This window comes from Chlamydotis macqueenii, chromosome 2, assembly GCF_036417535.1.
Source record: "Chlamydotis macqueenii isolate bChlMac1 chromosome 2, bChlMac1.mat, whole genome shotgun sequence".
Taxonomy (NCBI): domain Eukaryota; kingdom Metazoa; phylum Chordata; class Aves; order Otidiformes; family Otididae; genus Chlamydotis; species Chlamydotis macqueenii.
In genome coordinates, this window is record NC_141557.1 from 16,530,738 (window position 1) to 16,551,957 (window position 21,220).

Sequence of the window (21,220 nt, forward strand, 5' to 3'; positions counted from 1 at the left end):
GTTGCACCGCGGCCTGCGGCGGCGGCCGAAGCCTCCGCTGGAGTAGCTGCCCCCCCCTTCTCCTCCCCTGCTCCTCCTCCTGGGCCTAGCGGCCGGCGCTTGAGGTACCTGGTAGGGCTGCGAGTCCCCCCTGCGGTCGTGACAGCTAGAGAGAAAGCGAGAGAAAGAGAGAGACGTTAGCGAACAACCGTTACCGGCCGCCGGGGAAGGGGGCCCAAACATGGCGGAGGGGAGGGGGAGACCCCGCGGGGCCAGGGGCCAGCGGAGGAGGAGGAGGAAGCGATTTACCCATCACTGAGTCTCTGCTGTTTCCTCGCATACATTACCATCAATGCCCGGCCTGTGTGTGTGAGTGTGAGGGGACTAGGAGGGGACGGCCGCGGCCGGGCCACAGGCGCCGAGGGGGGAGGAGGGGGAGGCAGCGCTCCGCCTCGCCGCCGACCGGGGGCAGGGAGGGGGGAAGGGAGGGAGGGGGCGGCTCAGGCAGCTCGGCTGGGAGCAGCGCTCACGGGCCCATCTCCTCCGCGCACGGCGACAGGGAAGACGCCAGCAACTCGGCCCCGCGCGCGCTGAGACACTCCGGGAGCACGGACTCCGCCGCCGTCGCTGCTGCTGCTGCCGCCGCGGCCGCCTCCTCCCCCCGCTGCGCCCGCCGCCGCCACCGCCGCCGCTCCTCCAACTACATCCGGGAAACTCGGGCGACGCCGCGCTCGGTTAACGTCGGCTCTTTTCGGCTCTTTCCGACACGCTCCGTCCCCCTCTGTCCCCTTTGCTCTCGGGCGACTCTGCCTTCGGGAAACATCGGCTGCCTCCGCCGAGCCCAACGCCCTTCAATCTCTCCCTTCGGCAAACATCGGCTCCTTCCGTAACTCCCCTCCCTCCCTCCTCCTCCCACCGGCCGGCCCGCCCTCGTCCTCCTCTCCCGAACACTACCTGTCTTCGGAAAACATCGGTTATTTCCGTAGAGATGTTTTTCACGCTCCCGTCAGGGTGGCGCCGCGTTCGGAAATGCTCGGGTATTTCCGTCACCCCTCACCAGGCGAATCGGACGCACTGCTGGTCGGAGCAGCCGTTGGCCGGGTGCACCCGGCTGATTGGCCCAGGGGAGTCCTCACTGCCCGGGGGGGGCGCACTGCCGGCAGCGCCTCGCCTCCCCGCACGGGCGTGCCGAGGCGAGCGGGAGCGGGGCAACGGCGGGGTAACCGGCTTTCTCTGCGGGAACGCCAGGCAGGTGGGGGCAATAGGGGGAATTGCGAGAGAAGTGGCGCCCGGCCGCAAGATGGGAAAGGGAAAGGAAGGTTTCCTCTTATCTACCCCCTCCTCCCCTTCCGCCTAGGGACTTGATCTATAGGCGGGAGCCATTTTGTGCACGACTCATCTTCTGCGGGGAAGCGCTCGGCGGTGAAGAGGTTGTTAAAATGTCCCTGGGGGAGGCGGCGGCCGCACGGGTCGGGCCCGGCCCTGGCGCCGGTTTCTCCCGAGCCGCGATGGCGGGGTTCTTCTCCCGGCCCCTGGGGAAACGCCGCCGGCAGAACGGCCCGGGCGCGGTTAAACGGCCGCCGCCGAGGGTTGGGGGGGTGGCGGTTGAGGGGCGCTAACGGCCGATCCCGGCGAGCAAAGCAGCTCGTCTGCGTCTCGGGACGCGCGTAAAGTTGTCATCCCGGACCCATGAGTAGCCCGGGATGGGCTTCAGGTGGCCCTGGGCTCTCTGGAGTGGATGGCTGGCGCTCGCTTGGCGAGGAAGATCCCCTTCATCAGGCCGAGTGGATGCTGCTGCTGGTGACTGCTGAGCCTTCTCCAAGGAAAGGGTCACTTGGTTATTTTTTACCAAACCCTCGAGGTCTGAGGTACAAAGCGTCATCTATTCAGAATGGTATTAACATATTATGAAATATATGGGGTTTTTTCATACCAGAGTTGAGCATTGCTACGAGGGTATTGTAGGAGAGACAAGTTTTCAGTAAAGGTATAGTGTAGATGCCGAATTTTGTTCTGCCCTTTTCCTGAAAAAGGAAGAGATGTGGCACAACCGAGAACTAGCATGTTAACATTAAGCAGCGCATCGTTCTCCGTTGTTCTATCTGTCCTATCCTAGCGTTATTTGTGATAACTCTCTTACATAATTTTTCTTTCTGTTTTTTTTTTGTTTGTTTTTAGAGTGCAGAAGGCTGTTGCTGAGAAGGGGCTTCAGGGAGTAGTGGCAGAGCTCAGGGAGGGGAGTGGAGGATGACTCAGCAGGGAGCCGTTCTTCAGGGTTACAATAATGAGCTAGTGAAATGCATTGAAGACTTATGTATGCAAAAAGAAGAGCTGAACAAACAAATCCAGCAAGCAGAAGAGGAAAGAAATAAACTTCAGCATGATATCCAGGTACTGAGTGAAAAACTGGAGTGTGTATCTGAAAACCTGGCCCAAAAGATAGCTTCACGGAATGAGCTTGATAAAATTCTGGCTGAAACTGAAGCTGCTTACATGAAGATTTTGGATAGTTCTAGAACTTTGCTTAATGTCCTGAAGAAGGAAGTGGGAAGCCTAAAGCATACACCAGAACTGAAAACCAATGTAACGTGAAACAGACAAATCTTTGGACTCCACAGTGCTAAAAATTCCACTAGGTGAGAAATGTGGTTAGCCACAGAACCTTATAACAAGGTATAAGCAAAGAAGGATTTTCTTCCAACTTCTCTGTATTTTTTTAATTATTTTTAAATGCACTAGAAAATAGATGAAATAAAGTTGGTGTTTTGCTGTTTAAAAAAAAATCTTAATTACTTAAACACTACAAAACTATGTTGTAAATAGGTAGTTGAAGCAGATGTGAGGCTGCAAGTTTTGATATGGTTATGCTTCAAGGCTATTCTGAAGACAGGAAAAACAAAACGTATTTTATTGGTTGGCTCTGGGTGGCTACCAGTGAATTACTGTTTCATTGAAGATTAGTGGATGCAAGTAGATCAGATACTACTTCTTTTTTACTTTACAAATGTTTAGGCTTTACCATTAGGGATCAAATAGAAACCAACTATTTAGCTTCTAGGAGTTTGGAGTTCTGTCTGATGCATGTACAAAGATATGTTTACAATCAGCTCTTAATTACATGGAATAATGGAGGGATAAGGTGAGAAACCATGACTAATGCAGGGCATGGAAGTTTAAAATGTAGGACTACATATGGTTCATGCATGTTCTGAAGCTGTACTCAAAAGCCTTGTTGAGAAAGGAGGCACTCTGGGGGGAAAGACAGGTTCTGATCTAAGTGCGTGTGTCCCATGTGCAGGGCATACCATGTAAGCTCAGACCAACTAATCCACTTACGGATAAGGAAAAGATAACTGTATTTCAATGGTGTCTAGAAGTCCCCCAAAAAACTACCATTCAATCAAAAATGCTAAAGAGTTAAATACAAGGCCAAAGAAAATAATCTTAGTTGAAAGCCAATTACAGAACTTCTTGAAACCCTTTAGCTCTATACTGATCTATTAAATAATTGTAATGAGATTGTAAAGGACAGTGGACAAGCTGGAATGGAGAGAAATACAAATGAAAGATTGAAGTAGAGAATGAGATTAGAAGTAGTTTGCAGCTGTCTGGAATTCTTACAGATGAGGTTAAAATAGAACCTAGGTTAGAGACCAGGGAGGAGATACCAGCATGGCAGAAATCTCAATTTAATCCTATTTTCTATTTCTAGTAGTTACTAAACCTCTCTGTGTTTGTGTGGTACAGACACATGCATTTTGTCCTGCTCATTTGTGGGTTAAAGCAGTAACTTTATTTTTAAGCTGTATCTTGTAGTCACATCTTCATTCTATACCAGTTAACTAAATTGAAGAAAGTGCTGTTGTAATCTCCTTTCTTGATAACTATGTGTCTCTCTCAGGTGCAAGTGTAAAGAGTACGTAGATGTGAATAGTTTCAGTAATAGCTCTTCACCAATAGTATGGAGCAAATTTTATGTTCTTCTGGTTGCCATGCTACATCAGGGATTGGTGTGACTGAGCTAATCAACAGTTTACTGGTACAGCACTTCCCTTGGCTTCCCTCAAGTAGTGCTGAGGTGATAAAATTAGATAATCTCAGGGCTACTCCTGTTGTTGCAGTACTGCAGTATTCAGAACCACCTTGTTTATATTGAAGTGAAACACAAAAATGTTGCTATTTTTTTAGTAGGAAAAAAAAGTAATTATTTGACTGGATGTTTCTGGGCATTCTCTCTTCCCTTCATCTGGTCATAGTAACTAATTTACATCAAAATAGGAGAGTCAGAAAAAGGTATTAACTGAAGAGCAAGGACTTTTTTTTAGAGTTGCCTATATAAACTGCTTATCGTCTGAAAGGGAACTTGAAATGGTGTATGTGGGAAAAATTTGTATCATAGAAAGCTCATTTATAGAGAACAGTACAGTTAACTTCTTGTATTGTCAGTCTCAGACAATAATTACAAGTTTGTTTGCCTTAGAATAATTTTAGTATAAATAATGCCTCTTCTTGCTCTACTTAGACTTAAAACTAAAAAAGTTTTAAGAGAAGCCTTATAAGTCTTTAAAGAAGTCTACTTCATGACCATTAGTATGTCTAAGTATAGCTGTTACACTATCAAAACTAAAATACTGGAGATGTTTGAATTTTTTAAGTTACAAAACTAAGGGAAGATATAACTGTTGGCTAGTATTTAGACACACTGGGGCCTCCCAACTTGAAAACAAAATTTGCAATTTTGCTAGAATTCCATTCATTGATCTCAATCTGTAAAATTTCTGTTTAAATTCAGATTCACAAATGGAGAGCAATAATATCATATCTCTGAGGCTTGCCGGTTTGTAGAATAGCTCTGGAGTGTGGCACTCATTGTGAAGTAAGTGCACCTGCAGAGTGTTACTGAAAAATAGCTCTTACCATTATATTCTGTATTGACTCAATTGGACTTACTGTGTCCTTTTATTGAAGTGGTAAGCCTTTTTCACTGCTTTTTCAGGTAGTATAAGTCTTGCCATAAATAGCTTTTCTTAAATGGCTTCAGTTTGTTTAGAATAGGAGACATGCAAACTAAATACACAGTATTGCTAGAACATAAATTATTATTTGCAGATTACAGCAAATAATGTAGGGCTCTGTAGGGCTAGCCTGCAACAGAAAGTTGTCGTGAAATAAGGTAGGTTATAAACTGAAAGCATCGTAGCATCGTACTTACTCCTGACTTAAATTTTATATTGATTTTGTATGACTCACTGGGTTAGATGCAGTAGTTCACTTGAGCGCTTGCAGCCTATGAGCCCTAATGACAGAAGTGCAAGTTTCCAAATTGTAGTGCCTAATCTAAAGAGCTGTGCTGGATGTCTTGTAGCTTATTTGATCTGTGAGGATACACAGGTTTTGAAACTCCTCCCTGTGCTTGATTCAGTGCTCCAGTGAAATACATTTAGAGTGGTGGTCTGATTTCCTGAATTTATGTACAGGCACCTCCACCTGGTTTCCAAATAACAGTACATAACTGGAGGAGAGGTAATGATTCACAGCTTTTATAGCAATTCTTCTTAAATATATACCTAGCACATAGAACTGTAGTGATTAACAGGTTTTTCAAAATGTTTGAGTGTTGACTCCTGCAAAGTAAGCTAAGTTTATTATGTATGAAAGAGTTTAGTGGTTACCAAAGAAACTGTTTATGGCTGGTATGTTGAAAGTAATTTTCTGTGCGGAGGTGATTACACGAACCACTGGGTAAAATCTCCTATACAGGCAGTCACTGACAGTCTCTAACCGTCTCTGTGGAGATGCTTATCCTTCGGTTCAGATACCTCCCCGCATGCAGTTTGTGCTGGTCACCTTACAGGAATGGAGGTGAGTGGACTGGGGTGGGCCCTAATTTTTGGCGTGGAGAATAAAGAGAAAGCATGGATGTGGAGTGCTGGTTCAGGAAGACTGGAGCATGAGGGGCTGTGACAGAAAGAGAGGCGGACTTACTCTTGATTTCTGTCTGCTCTAAGTGTACTTGTACTGAATCACTGCCTGCAGTTCCTGCTCCCCAGTAAATCAAATTTTAGAAATCCTCAGAGGTTCACCAGAAGTCCAGATCTTCTGCTCCTCCTCCTTTAAGTCTGCTGACAAGCTACAGAGGAAACCTACATTTTGTTTCCTCTTTCTGCCTTTTACTACTTTCTGGCCATGGAAACTGGCATGCTCAGCTACACAGTGGCCAGTTCCAGCAGGAGGCTGTGGATCTGAGCATCCCGTTTGCTGGGTAAGTGTACTGCCAGTCTTGTGCAAGATGCTTGTTGCTGTTGTTTCCTGCCCTGGTAAGAGTGATGGGCGAATTACTTAGGACTGACCGTTCTTTATAAAACCTATCAGTGTAATAAATGCACTTGCATGTGTGTCAGTCTGGCCTTGGAGAATTCATGCAGAGGGATGGCAATTTTTTTGTGCTCAACTTGGTGAATGCAAGAGAGATGTTTCCTCAAACTAGAAAGTCTTCAGACTAGGAAGACCAGGCATCTTCAAACACCTGAAGAATTGTTCACTCAAACAATGAAGCAAGGTATAATCTAAACCCGGACCACTGGGTCTCAGATTGTAATTTCAGAATTAAGTCTCACAATTCCATCTAGCTCTTGTAGTGTGTGTTCCACTCCAAATGGATTAAGTTGATTAAGCTAAATTGGAACAAGGTACTCTTAATTCTGGAACAAGAGCATTCAGAAGGTTGTTAGCAAAAGGATCCAATGTCTACCGTTAATTAATCATGTAGATGAGTCCTGCACAGAATACCGATATCTATTACTCCTTAGATGACTTCACTTGTTAGTAGAAATTTTAGTTAGAAGATGTAGTTCATGGCAGTTGCTGAAATTATCCTTAACTTTGAGTAGATCCTGGGCTCCTGGGGTTTTATGTAAGAAGTGGATAATTTTTTTTTTTTAATAAGGTTTTTTCCTACTCTTCAGTAGTGAGTGAAGAAGTATCAATAGATGCTTTACTATTGATTTGTATGTTTGGTTTTTTTTTTTTCTAACAGATGGACAGACAAGTTTTCCTAAAATCAGAGTGCTTATTTAGTGTTGTTTTTAATGTCTATGTGTGCTTTTAAATATAGATACAAATATCTTCTTTTTTCCTCTGTTGGGAGAAGGACAGATTAGCCTTTGGTTTAGTTTGTGCACCAATTGCCTTGTCAGTTGTTGTGTTTCTGTGTGGGGAGTGAGTCAGGCACAGTGGCCGCTTCTTGAATGACTTTTCTATGCCTTTTTTCCAAACTGGGAATGTTGGGGATTTTTTTTGTGCTTTGCCCCTTACTGCTTTATAATTCTGTGTTTAATTTCGGTTGCTCCAGAGCAGTCCTTAATTGTTGTCGTCTTCAATTGACTTTCAGATGAAGTTTCGTTCAATATGTAGCTGTAAAAAACAGACACATGCAGGTGGCGCAACTGACTTGCATGTTAGCTATTAAAACATGGAGACATTCAGGCTTGCAGGAAAGGGAGCTATATATTGTTTGATCATTCGTAGCTTTAGCTTATGGGATTTGTGTGAAAAGTAGTTCAGTGTTGCAGTTTGTACAAAAATATGATGTTAGAAGAGCTGGGGCTAATAAAACAGTTTCGTTTTGTAGTGGTTTCAAAAGTCATTTCACAAAATCTTGTGGGGTGGAACAATCTGCAGTTTTTTATCTGTTCGTGCAGTAACCACTACAGTAAATTAGTAAATTTTAGTAGAAACTTTGATGCCTTATTTAGCAGTGCCATTAAAATAATAGGGTCAAATCTTTGCATTTTGAGTGTAGCAAGCAATATTTGTATGTATGCTTAATTTGAACATAAATGGGAAAATGTTACTCTTGGAATAGGATTCAGCTGTATTGGAGGAAAACAGGCACCTGTAGACAGAGATCATGTTCAAGAAAAGGCATGTGAGAAAAGTCATATCAGTCTTCTTCTGGAGGTGGGATTGATCGTGATTCCATTGACTGTGGTGGGAGCTTTGATTTTGCTCACACCTCACTTCAAAGTATATGAAGTGGGATGACTGTTTACCACTACTCGTGTTTTACAGAATATATGTACTTGGCCCTGAAGGATTTATAACAGTGTTAAGTGTTCTCATTTATTATCTTCTTAGACGCAGACACACAGCTTCCTGCAGTGGTCAGCCTAAATCAAGAACATTAGGAGTATTAGGTGGAGACTGTAAAACAATGTAAGAGGCTGAACAATTTTTAACATTTAATTTTAAACATTTTTTAAAAGTGTGGTACCAAATAGACTGGTCATGGAGCATTTTAAAGTTAAATCTTCATAGTTATTTTTTTAGCTTCATATGCATAGCTTCTCATGCTCCAGTCAAGGCTTTTGTAATGAGCTTGAGGTTTTCCTTCTGACAGAAATTGATATGTGGTATATGGGAACACTTTCAAAAAATCATTTCCATCATAGTCCATGGCAGATCTATAACTTTTTTTTAACCCACTTCATATAGTTGATTTAGTTGAATGTAGTAAAAAGAAGTAGCAAATTTCTTTTATAAATGCTTTCAAATCTCCCTGTCTGTATTCAGAATTAGATCAAATTATTACTTGTAATACTCTTTTTGTTGTTACATGGTTATTAACAAGTTGATACAACTTAGAGACTCATTCTAATCAGGCATGTCTCTTGGTTCCAGAGACAAAATCCTTTTCCTATTCTGCAGTCTTTTTTTTTTTTTTAAGCTTCTTTTTTTCTTATACAGTAAGAACGCTTTGAGTTGAAAATCAGCATGACAGTTAGACCCCCATGATGCATTTTTTTAAAATACAGTTGATATTCAGGGCTGAATGCTATTCTGTCAGATGTTTGAAAACAAAAAAAAACTAGCAGTAACTTTTCATGTGCTTATGCAGTTGTTCAGTAACAGAAATCCTGGTAGAGATTTGTGCTGCTTACTGTCCATTAGTAAGTGGGATTACTTGCTGTAATTGGCAAACTCAAGGTACTTTTCATTAAATATTGGTCTGTCCTCAAGATTTGTTGCTAACATGAAGAGAATGGATACTTCATTCTGGGGGGGAATGGGGAAAAGAGGAGCTGCCTTTTTGGTAGAGACAACCTACCTGTGGAGAGGAGCATCTTTGTTAGCCTGGCTCATGGTAAAAGATTGCGAGACGATTCAAGCCAAGTGAACAGTTTACTGTTGCAAGGTCCACTGAACCAAGCTGAAAAAGAGAAAACCCAGTCCATGCTGTCAGTCACAAGGAATTTGATACCTGATCACAGTCAGGTTAACTGCAAATGCAGGAGTTCAGGTACAGCTGGAAGCAGTGTCGCTGCTGCTAGTATTAGGCTCAGCAACGGTTAATTCGTGCTGCAAAAAAGCAGTTGACCACGTGGACACACTTAAGAAATCTTGTGTACTCAGGAGTCACTGGACTTGCTGGAAAAGTGTAACCTGTTTCTGTTCTTGAAACTGTCTTTTAGTGACATGCAACATTAGATAGGACCCCATGAGAAGGATATTTGTTTAAAATCCTATTCCCTTTAGGGGCTTTTCTCTGAAGCCTAAAGTGTTCTTGCTTTAGATTCAGGTTGTTCCAAGTTCAAAAACCTGTGGCCAAGGGGAAAAATACAGATGCCGAAATTCCACTGAAGCCTGCAAGACTGTAAGTGATTTGTATTCACTTTGTAGTACACCAAGTTCCTGGTCAAATCCTGTCCAATCCTTCAGTCAGGTTGCAGGTTTTGTGGCTCCCTAGTAGTTCAAATGATTTGCAACAAGTGTTGCTTGTTCAATGTGGAGTGTACTTCCAGATTTTGTTTGTTTGTTTTTTAATGAAGTACTCCGTGGAGGCACTCTGCCATATGCATTCATGTTGTGCTTGTGAATTTATGAGTTTTCTTCGGGAATGTCAGAAAGAAACTACCTGTACAGCAGCAGTTTAACTGAAAGAACATTTGGTTTCATGCCACGTTATTTTTATTTTTAAAAGTGTTTTAAAATGCCGAGTAGATACATGGATATATTTATATAGTATATGTAAATAAGTCCTTCCAACTAATAGATCACAAAGTACCTTACAGAGAATGTTAATATCTTTATCCCCCTTGATAGGCAGTGACGCTCAGTAGTAATCTGCCCCAAATCAGGGACAGATCTGGGAATTGGAGGCTTTGCTTTTTCAGCCTCAACTGAATGCTCTGGACTGCTTGGACTGCTTCCCAGGGATTTATGTCCTGTTTGATGTTTGACATAAACCAAGTGGATTATGTATTCTCAACCTGTGTGTTGGGGGAGGAGATAGGTATAACTGACTAGATGCATACTTTTTGTTATTACTCAATTCACATTGCATGCAGCGTCATGATGATGTTTAAAAGTATTACTTTTACTTTATCCCCATGGATACACCCCTCATGACAAAGTATCCCAGCTCCAGAGCAGCTACTCTCACTTTCCAAACCTGCTCTCTCCAAGCCCCTCCTCACGGGTTTTTGGAAGCTGACTGTAGGAGATGGGTCAGAGGAACAGAAAGAACTTGTAATGATCGTTGCTAATTAATTACCTTTCACACACCTAACCTTATTCAGATAGCTTGTCTTTACACACACCCTGCTGTTTTGTCTCATTTTAATGAGGCTTATTACCTTACGCTAGTCTATATAAGACCACTGGGTATTTGTACCGACACCCTTTAAGGGTTTTCTAGGTATCAAGGCTCCTTAGTGTTTAAACACTATGGAGGATCTGAATTCTAGTCCACCTATAACAGCATATAGACCACATAACAGCATTCTGACTACATATAACAGTCACAGGCTGTATGGCAACCATGTTCCACCACAGCTCGTTTTGGGTTAATGGAACTGAAGTAGCATGGCAAATCAGGAACTGTAGAGATATCAGTGGATAGGGCTCTTCTATAGGGAAAAGAAGTTGGCTCTATGAATTCTGGTTAAATATACTTTAATCTAGGACAGGTGACACCTGACAGCAGTACTCTTTTATTTAATGTATCACAATAAATATGTACACACACATTGAAATATATATATAAATATACTGAGCATTTTGGTAAGTATAGAATATTCTTGGTAGAAAACCTGTCCAATATTTCATTACTGTCTGCCGTTAGAAAGGACAATTTGAATAGACTGGCTATTAACAACTTGCATTAGGTTCTGTATTCTCTGCGCTCTCTGCCTCCACAGTCTTGCTACTGTATAAACCCTCATTTGTAGCCCTAGCCTCCTCTTCCAGCTGCAACAGCTTTTGCTGCCCCAATTTCCCAGCCGCTTGCAAAATTACCCTGTTTTCAGTTCTCCCAATCTGCTGACCAGAAACACACTGCTCTTCTGCTGTGTGGTGGGTCAGAGATGCTTTCAGTATCTTCGTTTTGTCCAGACGTGTTCTGGCACACTTGGAAAAATTGTTTGGAAAGATAAACAGATTTCAATCAGTTTGATAGTACCATAAAGGTTATGGTTAGACAGGATAAGAATATTAAATGGTAGAGAAACGACAGACACCTAGTCCAAGAGTTTCACCCTGTGAAAAACCCATCCTAAAAAGATTTCTAGGTTGAAGTGATGTTCCTGATATGCTGTGGAGATAAAAGAACAGAAGTTTATCATGTTTGTCAATGAGAATATCCTTGTCCCAGCAAATGCTGAATTTGTTTATTGTATTCTGCAAATAAAGAAGGTCTATATGGGATGCTGTAATTTCATTAGTATTAAGGCTATATGCAGAGTGACTTGAGGTTGTTCCAGAAATTATTGCACTGTGTTTGAGAAAAGACTAACTTGAAAGAAAAAAAAGAGGAAAAAGGACTATAATGCTGGAGCTGGCAGATCAGTGATCTCATTGAGGAGGCTGTTACAGGTCAGCTGTGTAGTTCTTGAAAGCTCTGAATACAACCTATATTTCAAAATAATGAGCACATGCTAAGATACAGTGGAGTATGCTCACAGTAAGGCTACTTGTAAAAAGATATGTCAAGACATCGTACATATTCAGCAATTTTCTTTGTAATCCTGCTCTATTTTACAAACTAATATATTCCCCCAGTAAGGTGCGCTAGAGATAAACATTCCAGATGCCTTCGTCTGCTGAGAGGAACGAGAGGCAGTTAATTAAAAGCCTGCATGCTGTGAAATCTCTGGGTAACAACAGTGTCTGCACAGACTTTTACAAAGTTTTAAGGAACAATTGGTTTTCCTGCTGTCTGGAGTGACTGAATGCAAAAATAGTTTTTCAGAGAGGATAGTAGCTCACTTATTTTCACACTAGCTAAAGTCCGGCTGGTTTGCGTAAAGGTTTCTATTTTTATTTACTGATAGCAAAGTCTTGGTGACAAACTGGCTTCTTCAGACCAGACAAATTCTATTTTCTTTTATTAGCATGCATCATTTCATCTCTGACAAAGAAAGGGCAGACTTGTGATAATGTAGTGAAAGAACCATGGGCAGAGCAGTGTCTGGTACTGGCCTCCATCAAGAGGAGGAAAACACAAAAGGACAAAATTGCCAGCCTTGCTCTGAATTGAGCGGGGTTGCTTGCAAAAGTGGTGAGAGGACTTTTTTCTTTTTTTTTTTTTCCCCTCTTTTTTTTCTTTTCCCCCTCTTTTTTTTTTTTTTTTTAAGTTAACTCACTCCTACATCACTATTGGGCTGAGTACAGAAAGAATTTATTAATCTTTAAAGGAATGAATAATAATAAATGGGATAATTTGCTCCAAGAAAAGCCAATTCCACATGGGAGGCAGCTAAAGCTGCAACATGGGAGCTCTTTTTTTTTTTTTTTTCTTCAGAAAAAAATCATCATGCAAATTCTAAAAGCCAGTAGTCATTGAAGGGGAAGGAGAAACACAAAAATGCTGTGTTTGCTTGTCACTGTGGACCAATTATTCTTCCAATAGCTGTACTCTTGTGTGCAGTTTCTTGATTGCAAATACTGCCTGTCCAAACCAGGGATTTTTGGTTTCAGACTTGTTCATTTTAAAATATATTTTTCATTTTACATGAGCTTAATAAAGCAGTGCACATATTTGTGCTTATATAGGTATGAAATTTGTCTGTACCTGTTAGTTAAAAGTCCAATTCACTGGCTTCATATGCCATGTATTATTACACCATATAGTACTATACTGATGTAGCTGGATTGAAGAAGCTTGTTTCTCAGTAGGATGACCCTTTTAACTTAGATTGTCCCGATATGTATTTTATAGTTTCAAGTGTTGGTGAATTCAGCAGCAACCAAACACAGTGAGGTGTCACTTGACTTCTGTGGACTTAAATTGCATCTTCCCTTGCATTAACATTTTTCCTTTAAATAACTTCTGCATTTGGTTGTTTGATGGGAAAGCACAGCCAAATATTTTAAAGAGATATAAAAAATAATTTGTTTTGGCTAACAGTACATTTCCTGGATAATCTCATCCAGGAGAGATTTTAAGTGCTGTACCTGCATCCTTTTCCTGGATTTTATACCACAAGGCTTACTGGAAGTTAGTGGGTCTTGTGGTCTGCTTGCTGATGTTCTGGACTTTAAGATTCAGGATTCCTGGTGCATTTCTCAAAGGCCTGGCTCCTGAAATCAAGGCATTTTCTTTGTTCTTCCCCCACCTTTGAAGTTATATTTCTGTTCCTTGTAAAGAAGAGATTGAAAACACAAAACTGAGTAAACATGAAAGGCTCCAAAATAAAAGGCAAATATAAATAATTCTAGATATTTTTCATGACTTAATGACAGTCTCACACTTTGTGCTTGGCCTGATGCTTGTCTGTTTGAATGCTGGAAGCTGGTGATGGTCAAAGTCCTCTGGAAAATTTCACCCCAGATTATACTCCAGTCAAAGAAGATGCAATTAAGATGACTTTAAGAAGGGCACTCTTGTAATCTATGGTTGTAGATGCTGTAGGGCACAATGTGCTTTATTTACATATATGTACACATATATTTAATTCTTATATTTAAATTCCTCTCTTACTGTCTCTAGCATCTTCACACAGCTTTCTGCAGTTGCTATGTTACTCAGAAGTGTCAGGGCAGCTCCTTGCAGTCCAGCCTCAATGTGATCTGCAGGTGTCATGGAGCAAGGTCTGCTTTGGGAACTGAACTCTGGAGTTCACATGCCAGCAGAAGCTGGAAGCTCCAGGGGATGGCAGGGGAAGGAAAGGCTGCTGGCTTCTGGGAGAGAGTGCATCCAGCAGTGGTATGTGGCCCCTTATCTGCCAGAAGAAATATCAGCTTGGCATGATGCTTCCCAGAATTGGGAATGTTAGAAGAATGCGCAATGGAGAGGCAGAGGCATTTCAGAGCTGAAAGAGGGTCTATTGGATCTCCTAACATCACAATATATTTACCTCATGGAAATGAATACAGCAAAGGTAGATGGGAAGATGACTGAAGAAAAGAATTCTCTAATGGGGCTTTCTTTGGAGTGTGAAAGTCCAAAAACATGATCACAACATCTGGCTGGAGACTGGAGATGGGATTTGAAATGGAATAATTTATCAAACTGGAGCTAAAGATAGAAGTAAGTATGCTGTATAAAGGGCAGGATGAAGACATTTTAGTAAAACTAAGACTGCAAAAGACAGGATAAGCTGCTGAGAACATCCAGAGGAATTTTTCTGAGAGAAAGAACTGCCAGAATTGTCTAATTTTTCAAATGTTTTTTATTAAAAATATATAAATTTAGTTTCTAACATGAACAATTATTTATCACAATAGAATAATGCAAATGAAGCAAAATGAAGATGAATTTTTATGCTATTCCGCAATTATTCTCAGCAAATGCTTTCAATTTGTCCCAAACAATAGCAAGGAGGCTTTGCGAGTATAATAATATGCGATCTAGACCTGAATTATTTGTTTCAGTCATCACAGTGAGGGGACAATAAGAGGGAACATGATAAAAATATAGAAAACAATGAGTAGGGCTGCGTATAAATTTGGCTCTCATATTTCTGTAATAAATCTCATGGTAGTTTGTGGTTTGTTTAAAGCTTCAGCTCCCAGATTCATGTAGTAAACAAGAATCTAAGATTTCACTACAGAAAAACAAGTTTCTAATTTTCATGATTGCAAGATTTAAATAATACAGAGCAAGAAAATGGACCAAAATACATCTTTTAAGAGACAAATTGTGGAGTTTTAACTCAAAAACTAAAATATACCTCTAAAAAAAATCCAAAGGCATAAAGCTAAGACTTGATCCTGCTATTGGAGCTCAGGTCAGTTATTTATAGTGCATCAGTTACTCAGACACACTGCAAACCCTTATATCCCATCCTTTTCTTTCCTTAGCAACGTTCTCTTAGAGCCTTGAAAACAACATGCCTCTGCCCTCTGTTTTACTTGCTTTTTCTTTCAGCAGATGCCGACGAGCCCTACGTCTGATTTCAGTTCTGATCTGGAGTAACTCCATGGGCGTGTGTGAAGCCATCCCACGGGGCGGTGGCAGAGAGGAGAGTCAGAACTATTGTTCTCCCTCCCACAGCAGCAGCCAGCATTGTTCCTTTTTATGTACTTCCCTCTCTCTGTAAACCAGCAGGGCTCGAAGCAGAGGGACACAGCCCTCCTGGTTAGAATAATTAGGCTGATTTATGAGAGAACGACAGAGTGAAGGAGAGCTCTCCTTCTGTAGCGTTCACCACTCGAGGCTGGGCACCCACCCAGCTGCTGACTGTGCGGCACTGGCCCTCCCTGGTAGCTCCCACTCCCACCCCCAGCTATCCAAGCAGGCTGGAGGGCTCCCAACACTTCAGCCATTGCATCTTGGTGAAAATGTACAGATACAGGTAATAAACACTGTTTTTCCTTCACATGGTATTCTCCACAAATTGTACATTCCAAGGTAATAATGAAGGCCTAATTAAAATAATAAAATGGAGGGGAAAATCCCATGTTGAACCCTTCCTTAGCATTAGCTTATAAGCGTTGGCTTATAAAATGTTTCTCAAGCCGGTTTGCTGTTCCACTGGAACAGTGAGAGCTGGTACAGCTTTGTTCCTCTCCCGCACTGTGGAAGTTTTGCATTACTTTCAGGAAAGGCTTATGTGTGAGGAGTTACGATATTTCCTTACTCCAGGGAAAATATTATGAGTATCCTTTGTTCATTGCATTTCCTTGGTATCTTCATGGCAAAATACAGTGTGTACCTAGGAATTTCTACTGCACTCTGGAAGATCCATTTAAAATGCATGTAGACATAAAATAAAACAGATTTAAGCTTTTAAAAATGTATTATACAAGCAAGCAACAACAAAAAATAATTGGTAATTCTGCCTGTTGTGTTTCTGCCAGGCACTAGAATCAAACACGAAACTTGCAAGAATTGACAGCTACTTCTGCTTCCCAGTGCAATGTTTGTGGTCACCTTTATGAAAGAAACCGAACCGATCACTTGTCTTTGCTAACAGGATGGCATTTGTAGTGCCTGAAAGGCAATTAAATCATTTTCTAAATCATTTCCCAAGTCTGTAAGAATAATTTTTGATTGGGAGCAGATTGACGGTGCCAGAGTTCCAAGAGCAGTTATTCCTATTCAATAGCCCTCCACACTGCAAACTCCATGAAAAGCTTCAATGAACCAGAGATGCTCACGGTATATCCAAGCCAGAGAAGTGAAAGTAATAAAGGAGTTAAGTGTATGTTACAAACTGATGTGAAAAATCTTACTGCAATTATAATTGCCTGTTACAAAATGCCTCATACCACCTATAGGAGAAAGCAAGTCAGCATCCAGTGTTTTCTGCCACCTTCACATCATTGTCCCAAATGCTCTCAACAACTTGTTCTTGGCTGGAACATTTGCCTCTCTCTTTTGCATATATGGAAAAACAGTGCAAGACTCAGTTTCACCCATCCCATTCTCTTGTGCAAAGCCTCAGTGTATTTTTGGTTTAGCAGCTTGGCAATTATGACTGGCACAAAGTTGATCCATGTGGAAATCCAACCTCTTTTGACAAAGTTGCATTCCAGAAACGGAGTACAAACATTTTGTAAGGCGGGAGAGAGGTGGGGAGGGTAACCCCAAGACCTGGCTGCTGCGCTTTGCAGCCAGAGGAAAAGCTTTGGTGCTTATTGATACCTGATTACTTTGTGTTCCCCAGGAAACAGAAAACCTCTAAAAACCAACCCAAACCACAATTTCATTGTTCAGAAGTCAGTGTTTTGGTATGTAGATACACAACCTGATGTTTTCTGCCTCCAGACAGAGTAATTTCGCTGATGGATATGGGGCATTCCCACAGAAAGAGCTCAGTATTAGTGCTGCTGTGTGCAAGGGCAATCTGATCCATGGGGAAGAGACGTAGCTGTAAAATGGAGAAATGGTTAAAAGACAATGCAGTGTGCCTCTCTCCTGAACAATCGTACTGTACTTGCTTTCCCTCTCTCTTCTCAAAATTGCTGCCTTGGGGAGGTAAAGAATTACCATTGCCATAAACCGTAATCAAGATCAGATGTGCACGGGGAAAGGCCTTGCTCAAATATCAAAGCAGTCTTAAACTGCCTAAACAGAGCAAGAGAGAGAAATCCCGAGGGATCAGAGATGTAGTTTGTGACTGACCTTCATTTTAACTGGGAAGTGCGTGCTCTTGAATGGCAATGCTCCTGTGAATGCATTGTTTTGTTTTGTTTCAGCTCATTGGGAATCTTTGCTGCAGCGGTATTGATCTAAGCTCCCGGACAATGAGACGGGGATGAGGAATCTCATATGCATTCCAGAAACATTTTTCTGTGCTGAACTTGTCTCAGCGGTGACAGTGCCCAGCTTTGTCGTCCGCTCTGCCATGGTGCTGCCTTCTGGGGCTCGCCTCTCTGTGGTTGCATCACCGCTTGCCTAAATGACTCCACATTTTCTACATCCTCATATCCCAGTTGTCTGGATTTGGGAGAAAAATGAGATAACAACTCTTCAAGAGGATTTTTGCAGCCACAGGAGCAGTTGATGTCTGGATGAGCTCTCAGTCGTTCAAAGGCCAAGCATTACAAGAAAAAACAGATATATTACCTTTTTGCACTCAAATATAAAACAACAGCATGACAGTGCCTCAGCCTCCCATGTGCTGCCTCCTCTTTTACATGTCACAGGGTAGCATTTGTCTGGAAAGTCTCTACGCTCCAAAAAAGTTTAGATTAAAATCTAGTTCCAAACTTATCTTTGTAAATGTGTAATACACATTTCCATCTGTACTTTATGGCTCAATTCCAGCCGTAGTTTAAAACAAATATGCTTTGCTGCCGTCAGCTGAAGTACTGTGTTCCCCTGGCTTCCCATCAGATATGCTCTATTAGAGCAAATATTCATTTCTGTCATCTCAGAATTATGTTCCAAATTCTTTTTCAATTCCAATTAAATAATTTGATGAAAAAGCTTATTTTCTAAATGCTACCTTACACCTAACATGAACTGCAAGGAACGACAGTGCTTAGCAGGTACAATGAAAAGGAGAGTTTGTCAGGAAAGCCCATAGATTTGCCCATTCTGAAGAACCCTCTCACCAAGATGGCAGCTAGTCGTTAAATACACTTCTTGTCTGATAATCAGAAAAATACAGTCTGTCACAAAAGTCTGAACTCCTTCACAGTTTCTCCTCTCAGCTTCCTCTGTGAACAGCTGTCAGTATTTGTATGAAACTCATTTTTAAAAAACAGATAGTCAGGTTTGATGTCTGATGCAAAACAAACTGATCTTTTAAACAGAGCTTTTTCAGGTGGAAAACCCTTTGGAGTTAATTGGATGGGAGTATTGAGGTTATTCTTCAGTACTGCAACATGTTGTTTTGCAACACAAAATATGTCCATTTACAGTAAATAGAGAGATGTCTGCAATAAATTAACTTCAGAGTTTTGGAAACACAGATGGTATTTCTTGCACTTTCCCAAAGAGCTACATTTTCTCCAGAGAAAGCAGGGATTTTAGCCGTTCTGTTATTTTTAGGAGTTCATGCATCCCCTCATTTCTACTTCACTAAGAAGAGATAAAATCTGATTTACAGTTTATCTGCAATCAAGCAAGGAGATTAAACAAATGATTTTCTCACTTGCAATACGTTTCTGCTGCCTCTAGCATTTAATTTGTAAGAAGTACATTTACAAAAGAAATTGTGATGATTATGTACTCAGAAAGGCAAGCGTTAACATTCAATAAATTTTGGATAGGAAAAACCTTGCATGGGTGGTGTGACATAATAACTCACATCGTAACTACAATTTGTCCCCACAGTGCCATCCTTCTGGAGTCCCTTCTTCAGGGGATAGGCATATGAATATTTCATAATGACCTTTGTTTGAGCTTATGTTCATGAGTGTCTTAAACATTTTGGGATTTTTCAGTGCAAGACACTTAATTCAGGACACTCCGGTGAGAGCAGAATTGCCAAATCCTTTAAGCAGAAAGGGTAACGGCAGCATACATCTTACTATAGGGCCTGCATCCATCCCACCTAATTACAGGCGTCTAAGTGAGAGGGCTAACTTACAAGCCAGCTTGTCTTTGCTTCCCTCTAGAGTCGATGGATAGATCTGGCACCTCTAAAGAGTGATTCAGCACACACAGCTATCCCAAAAATCCATGCAGTTAACCTCATACGCAGGAAAAAGAAAAGTTCAGACTTTGGGGGCAAGAAAATACAACATATTTTTTGTATGTCCATAATGGTGATGCTTAATTCATTCAAACTGAACCTGTAAAGTACAAATCACTGCTCTTTCATTTATCAATCACATTAAAACACACAGAAGGTGGCTTATAGATGTAACTTGCCATAGATGTTACTTGCCAGTGACCACCTGTTAAAAAGTGAGAGAAATATTCTTGTGGCAGAACTGCCACTGATTGGCAAAACCTGCAAATGAACCCAGGGAGGAATTCAGAAACCTCTCAAGCTACAAATTCTTGCTGAAAGTAGACAAGTTCTGCTCTCCTGAATTACACATTTCATTTATATGTTTATATTTATATGTTTATAGTGAGCACATGATGACTTTGAGGCAAATACGAGGGCAGAGTGGCAATCTGTGCAAACTGCCCTGCCTGGCAGAGCAGCAGTGCTTCCCTCTGCCACCCTGCAGATTCCTTTGCTGTCTGGCATTCCTCTGGCCTTTCTGATTTGACACTTTCCTGGCCGTTTCCAGGATTAGAGGAAACACATTTTAAATGTTCTTCTTTTACAACTCAGTTCCTGCAGTACTGCGTATGCCTTTAGGATTACTTATGGCCATAATCCTAAAGGTGTTCAGCAGCTCAACAAAATTGGTCCCTATTTCATAGGAACTTTAAAAAGTCCTGATGAATGCCTACCTGCATGTGCAGGCACCTAAAATCCTTTCACAATCTGGTCCTTGCTTTGGCCAGTTGCTGCTTCATTCCTCCAGCTGACTGATGACAGTGAAGAAGCAGGATTCAAATCAGGTTTAAAAAATGCAGACAGCCTGATTGCAGTATCTTGTGTTTATTGCTCAAAGGGCGGTCTTTTTCCACAGATCCAGCATTTTATTTGCATTTGAGATTTTTCTGTCTGTCATATTTTGTCTTTTCTTGTTCTGTCCATAGATAATTTTGTTATTTCTCCCACTGAACAAATAAAAAGAGCAACTAGGCTAACTTAGCGTCATCCTCAGCAACACGTTCTCTGGCTTCCCCAGGGAGCTGCATGGCACCCCTCGAATCCTTATCAGCACCAAGTCAGGGGATGCAGTGCAGTAATCTGGGTGGACAGGAGAGAGAAGGAGCTATCAGCAGAGCTGGTCCATCAAACCAGCAGCATTTCTGACTTCCTCCCCTGATGCGGGAAGCCAGGCGGCAGCAGCTGTGAGGACAGCTGCAAGAACATAACCTACAGCTTCCAGGGGCAGATCATCAGGAGGTAAACACAATACTGATCAGGTTAAGAAGTATTTTATTGGTAGAGCCTATATTGCAGATTTGGCTACAAGCACCACTGGAGGATCCCACCAGAGGAGAAGAAATCATGGGCAAATGGCCACTGCACAAACCAAATCAGTCTGGACTCGCATGCAAGTCCAACATGCCCAGGATACGTCAGAGTGGCTGCGTCTGTCTTCGGCGCAGCCTCTGGCTGCCAGGCTGCTGAGTTCAGCCACTTTCGTGTGGCAGATCTCAAGGCCTAGCAATGGTTTGCCTGGGTGGCTCACGTCCCTCCCAGCTGCAGCACGTAACTTCCCTGCCATGGGACCAAATGCATCCCATGTCGCAAGACCTCATCTGTTGCGGTGTCAA

At 41.8% G+C, this 21,220-nt stretch overlaps 2 protein-coding genes across 16 annotated transcripts in view; one reads left to right on the top strand and one right to left on the bottom strand.

The window, feature by feature from the left end:
• WAC (WW domain containing adaptor with coiled-coil) overlaps nt 1-1,057 on the bottom strand; it is a 61,030-nt gene extending 59,973 nt beyond the window's left edge. For 2 of the 3 annotated variants that reach the window (XM_086742094.1, XM_086742093.1), the window contains exons 1-2: nt 289-420; nt 109-145 (exon numbers count right to left, since the gene is read on the bottom strand). In XM_086742094.1, the coding sequence (XP_086598220.1) occupies nt 109-145; nt 289-329 (78 nt within the window). In that variant the 5' untranslated portion in view covers nt 330-420. Of the gene's footprint in view, nt 1-108; nt 146-288; nt 421-933 lie in introns of those variants that run through there. The other variant, XM_086742095.1, reaches the window with a different exon arrangement.
• On the top strand, nt 88-19,153 carry LOC104473446 (microtubule nucleation factor SSNA1). 13 transcript variants are annotated; one of them, XR_015257820.1, is made up of 6 exons: nt 1,087-1,231; nt 1,694-1,847; nt 2,158-2,652; nt 13,967-14,506; nt 15,350-15,773; nt 17,620-19,153. XR_015257820.1 is itself a non-coding variant. In XM_086742098.1 (3 exons), exon 3 carries the CDS (start codon nt 2,227-2,229, stop codon nt 2,569-2,571), a length of 345 nt encoding a protein of 114 aa, XP_086598224.1. In that variant the 5' UTR covers nt 1,087-1,231; nt 1,694-1,873; nt 2,158-2,226; the 3' UTR covers nt 2,572-3,847. The 13 variants fall into 13 exon arrangements, 9 of the variants coding, with proteins under 9 accessions (XP_086598231.1, XP_086598229.1, XP_086598228.1 ...); XR_015257822.1 differs by lacking the exon at nt 15,350-15,773; XR_015257823.1 differs by lacking the exons at nt 13,967-14,506; nt 15,350-15,773 and adding an exon at nt 16,279-17,348.
• The last annotated feature ends 2,067 nt before the right edge of the window (nt 19,154-21,220 follow it).

Coding starts and splice junctions, on each gene's coding strand:
- LOC104473446 (XM_086742105.1), top strand. CDS start 2,227: ATGACTCAGCAGGGAGCCGTTCTTCAGGGTTACAATAATGAGCTAGTG.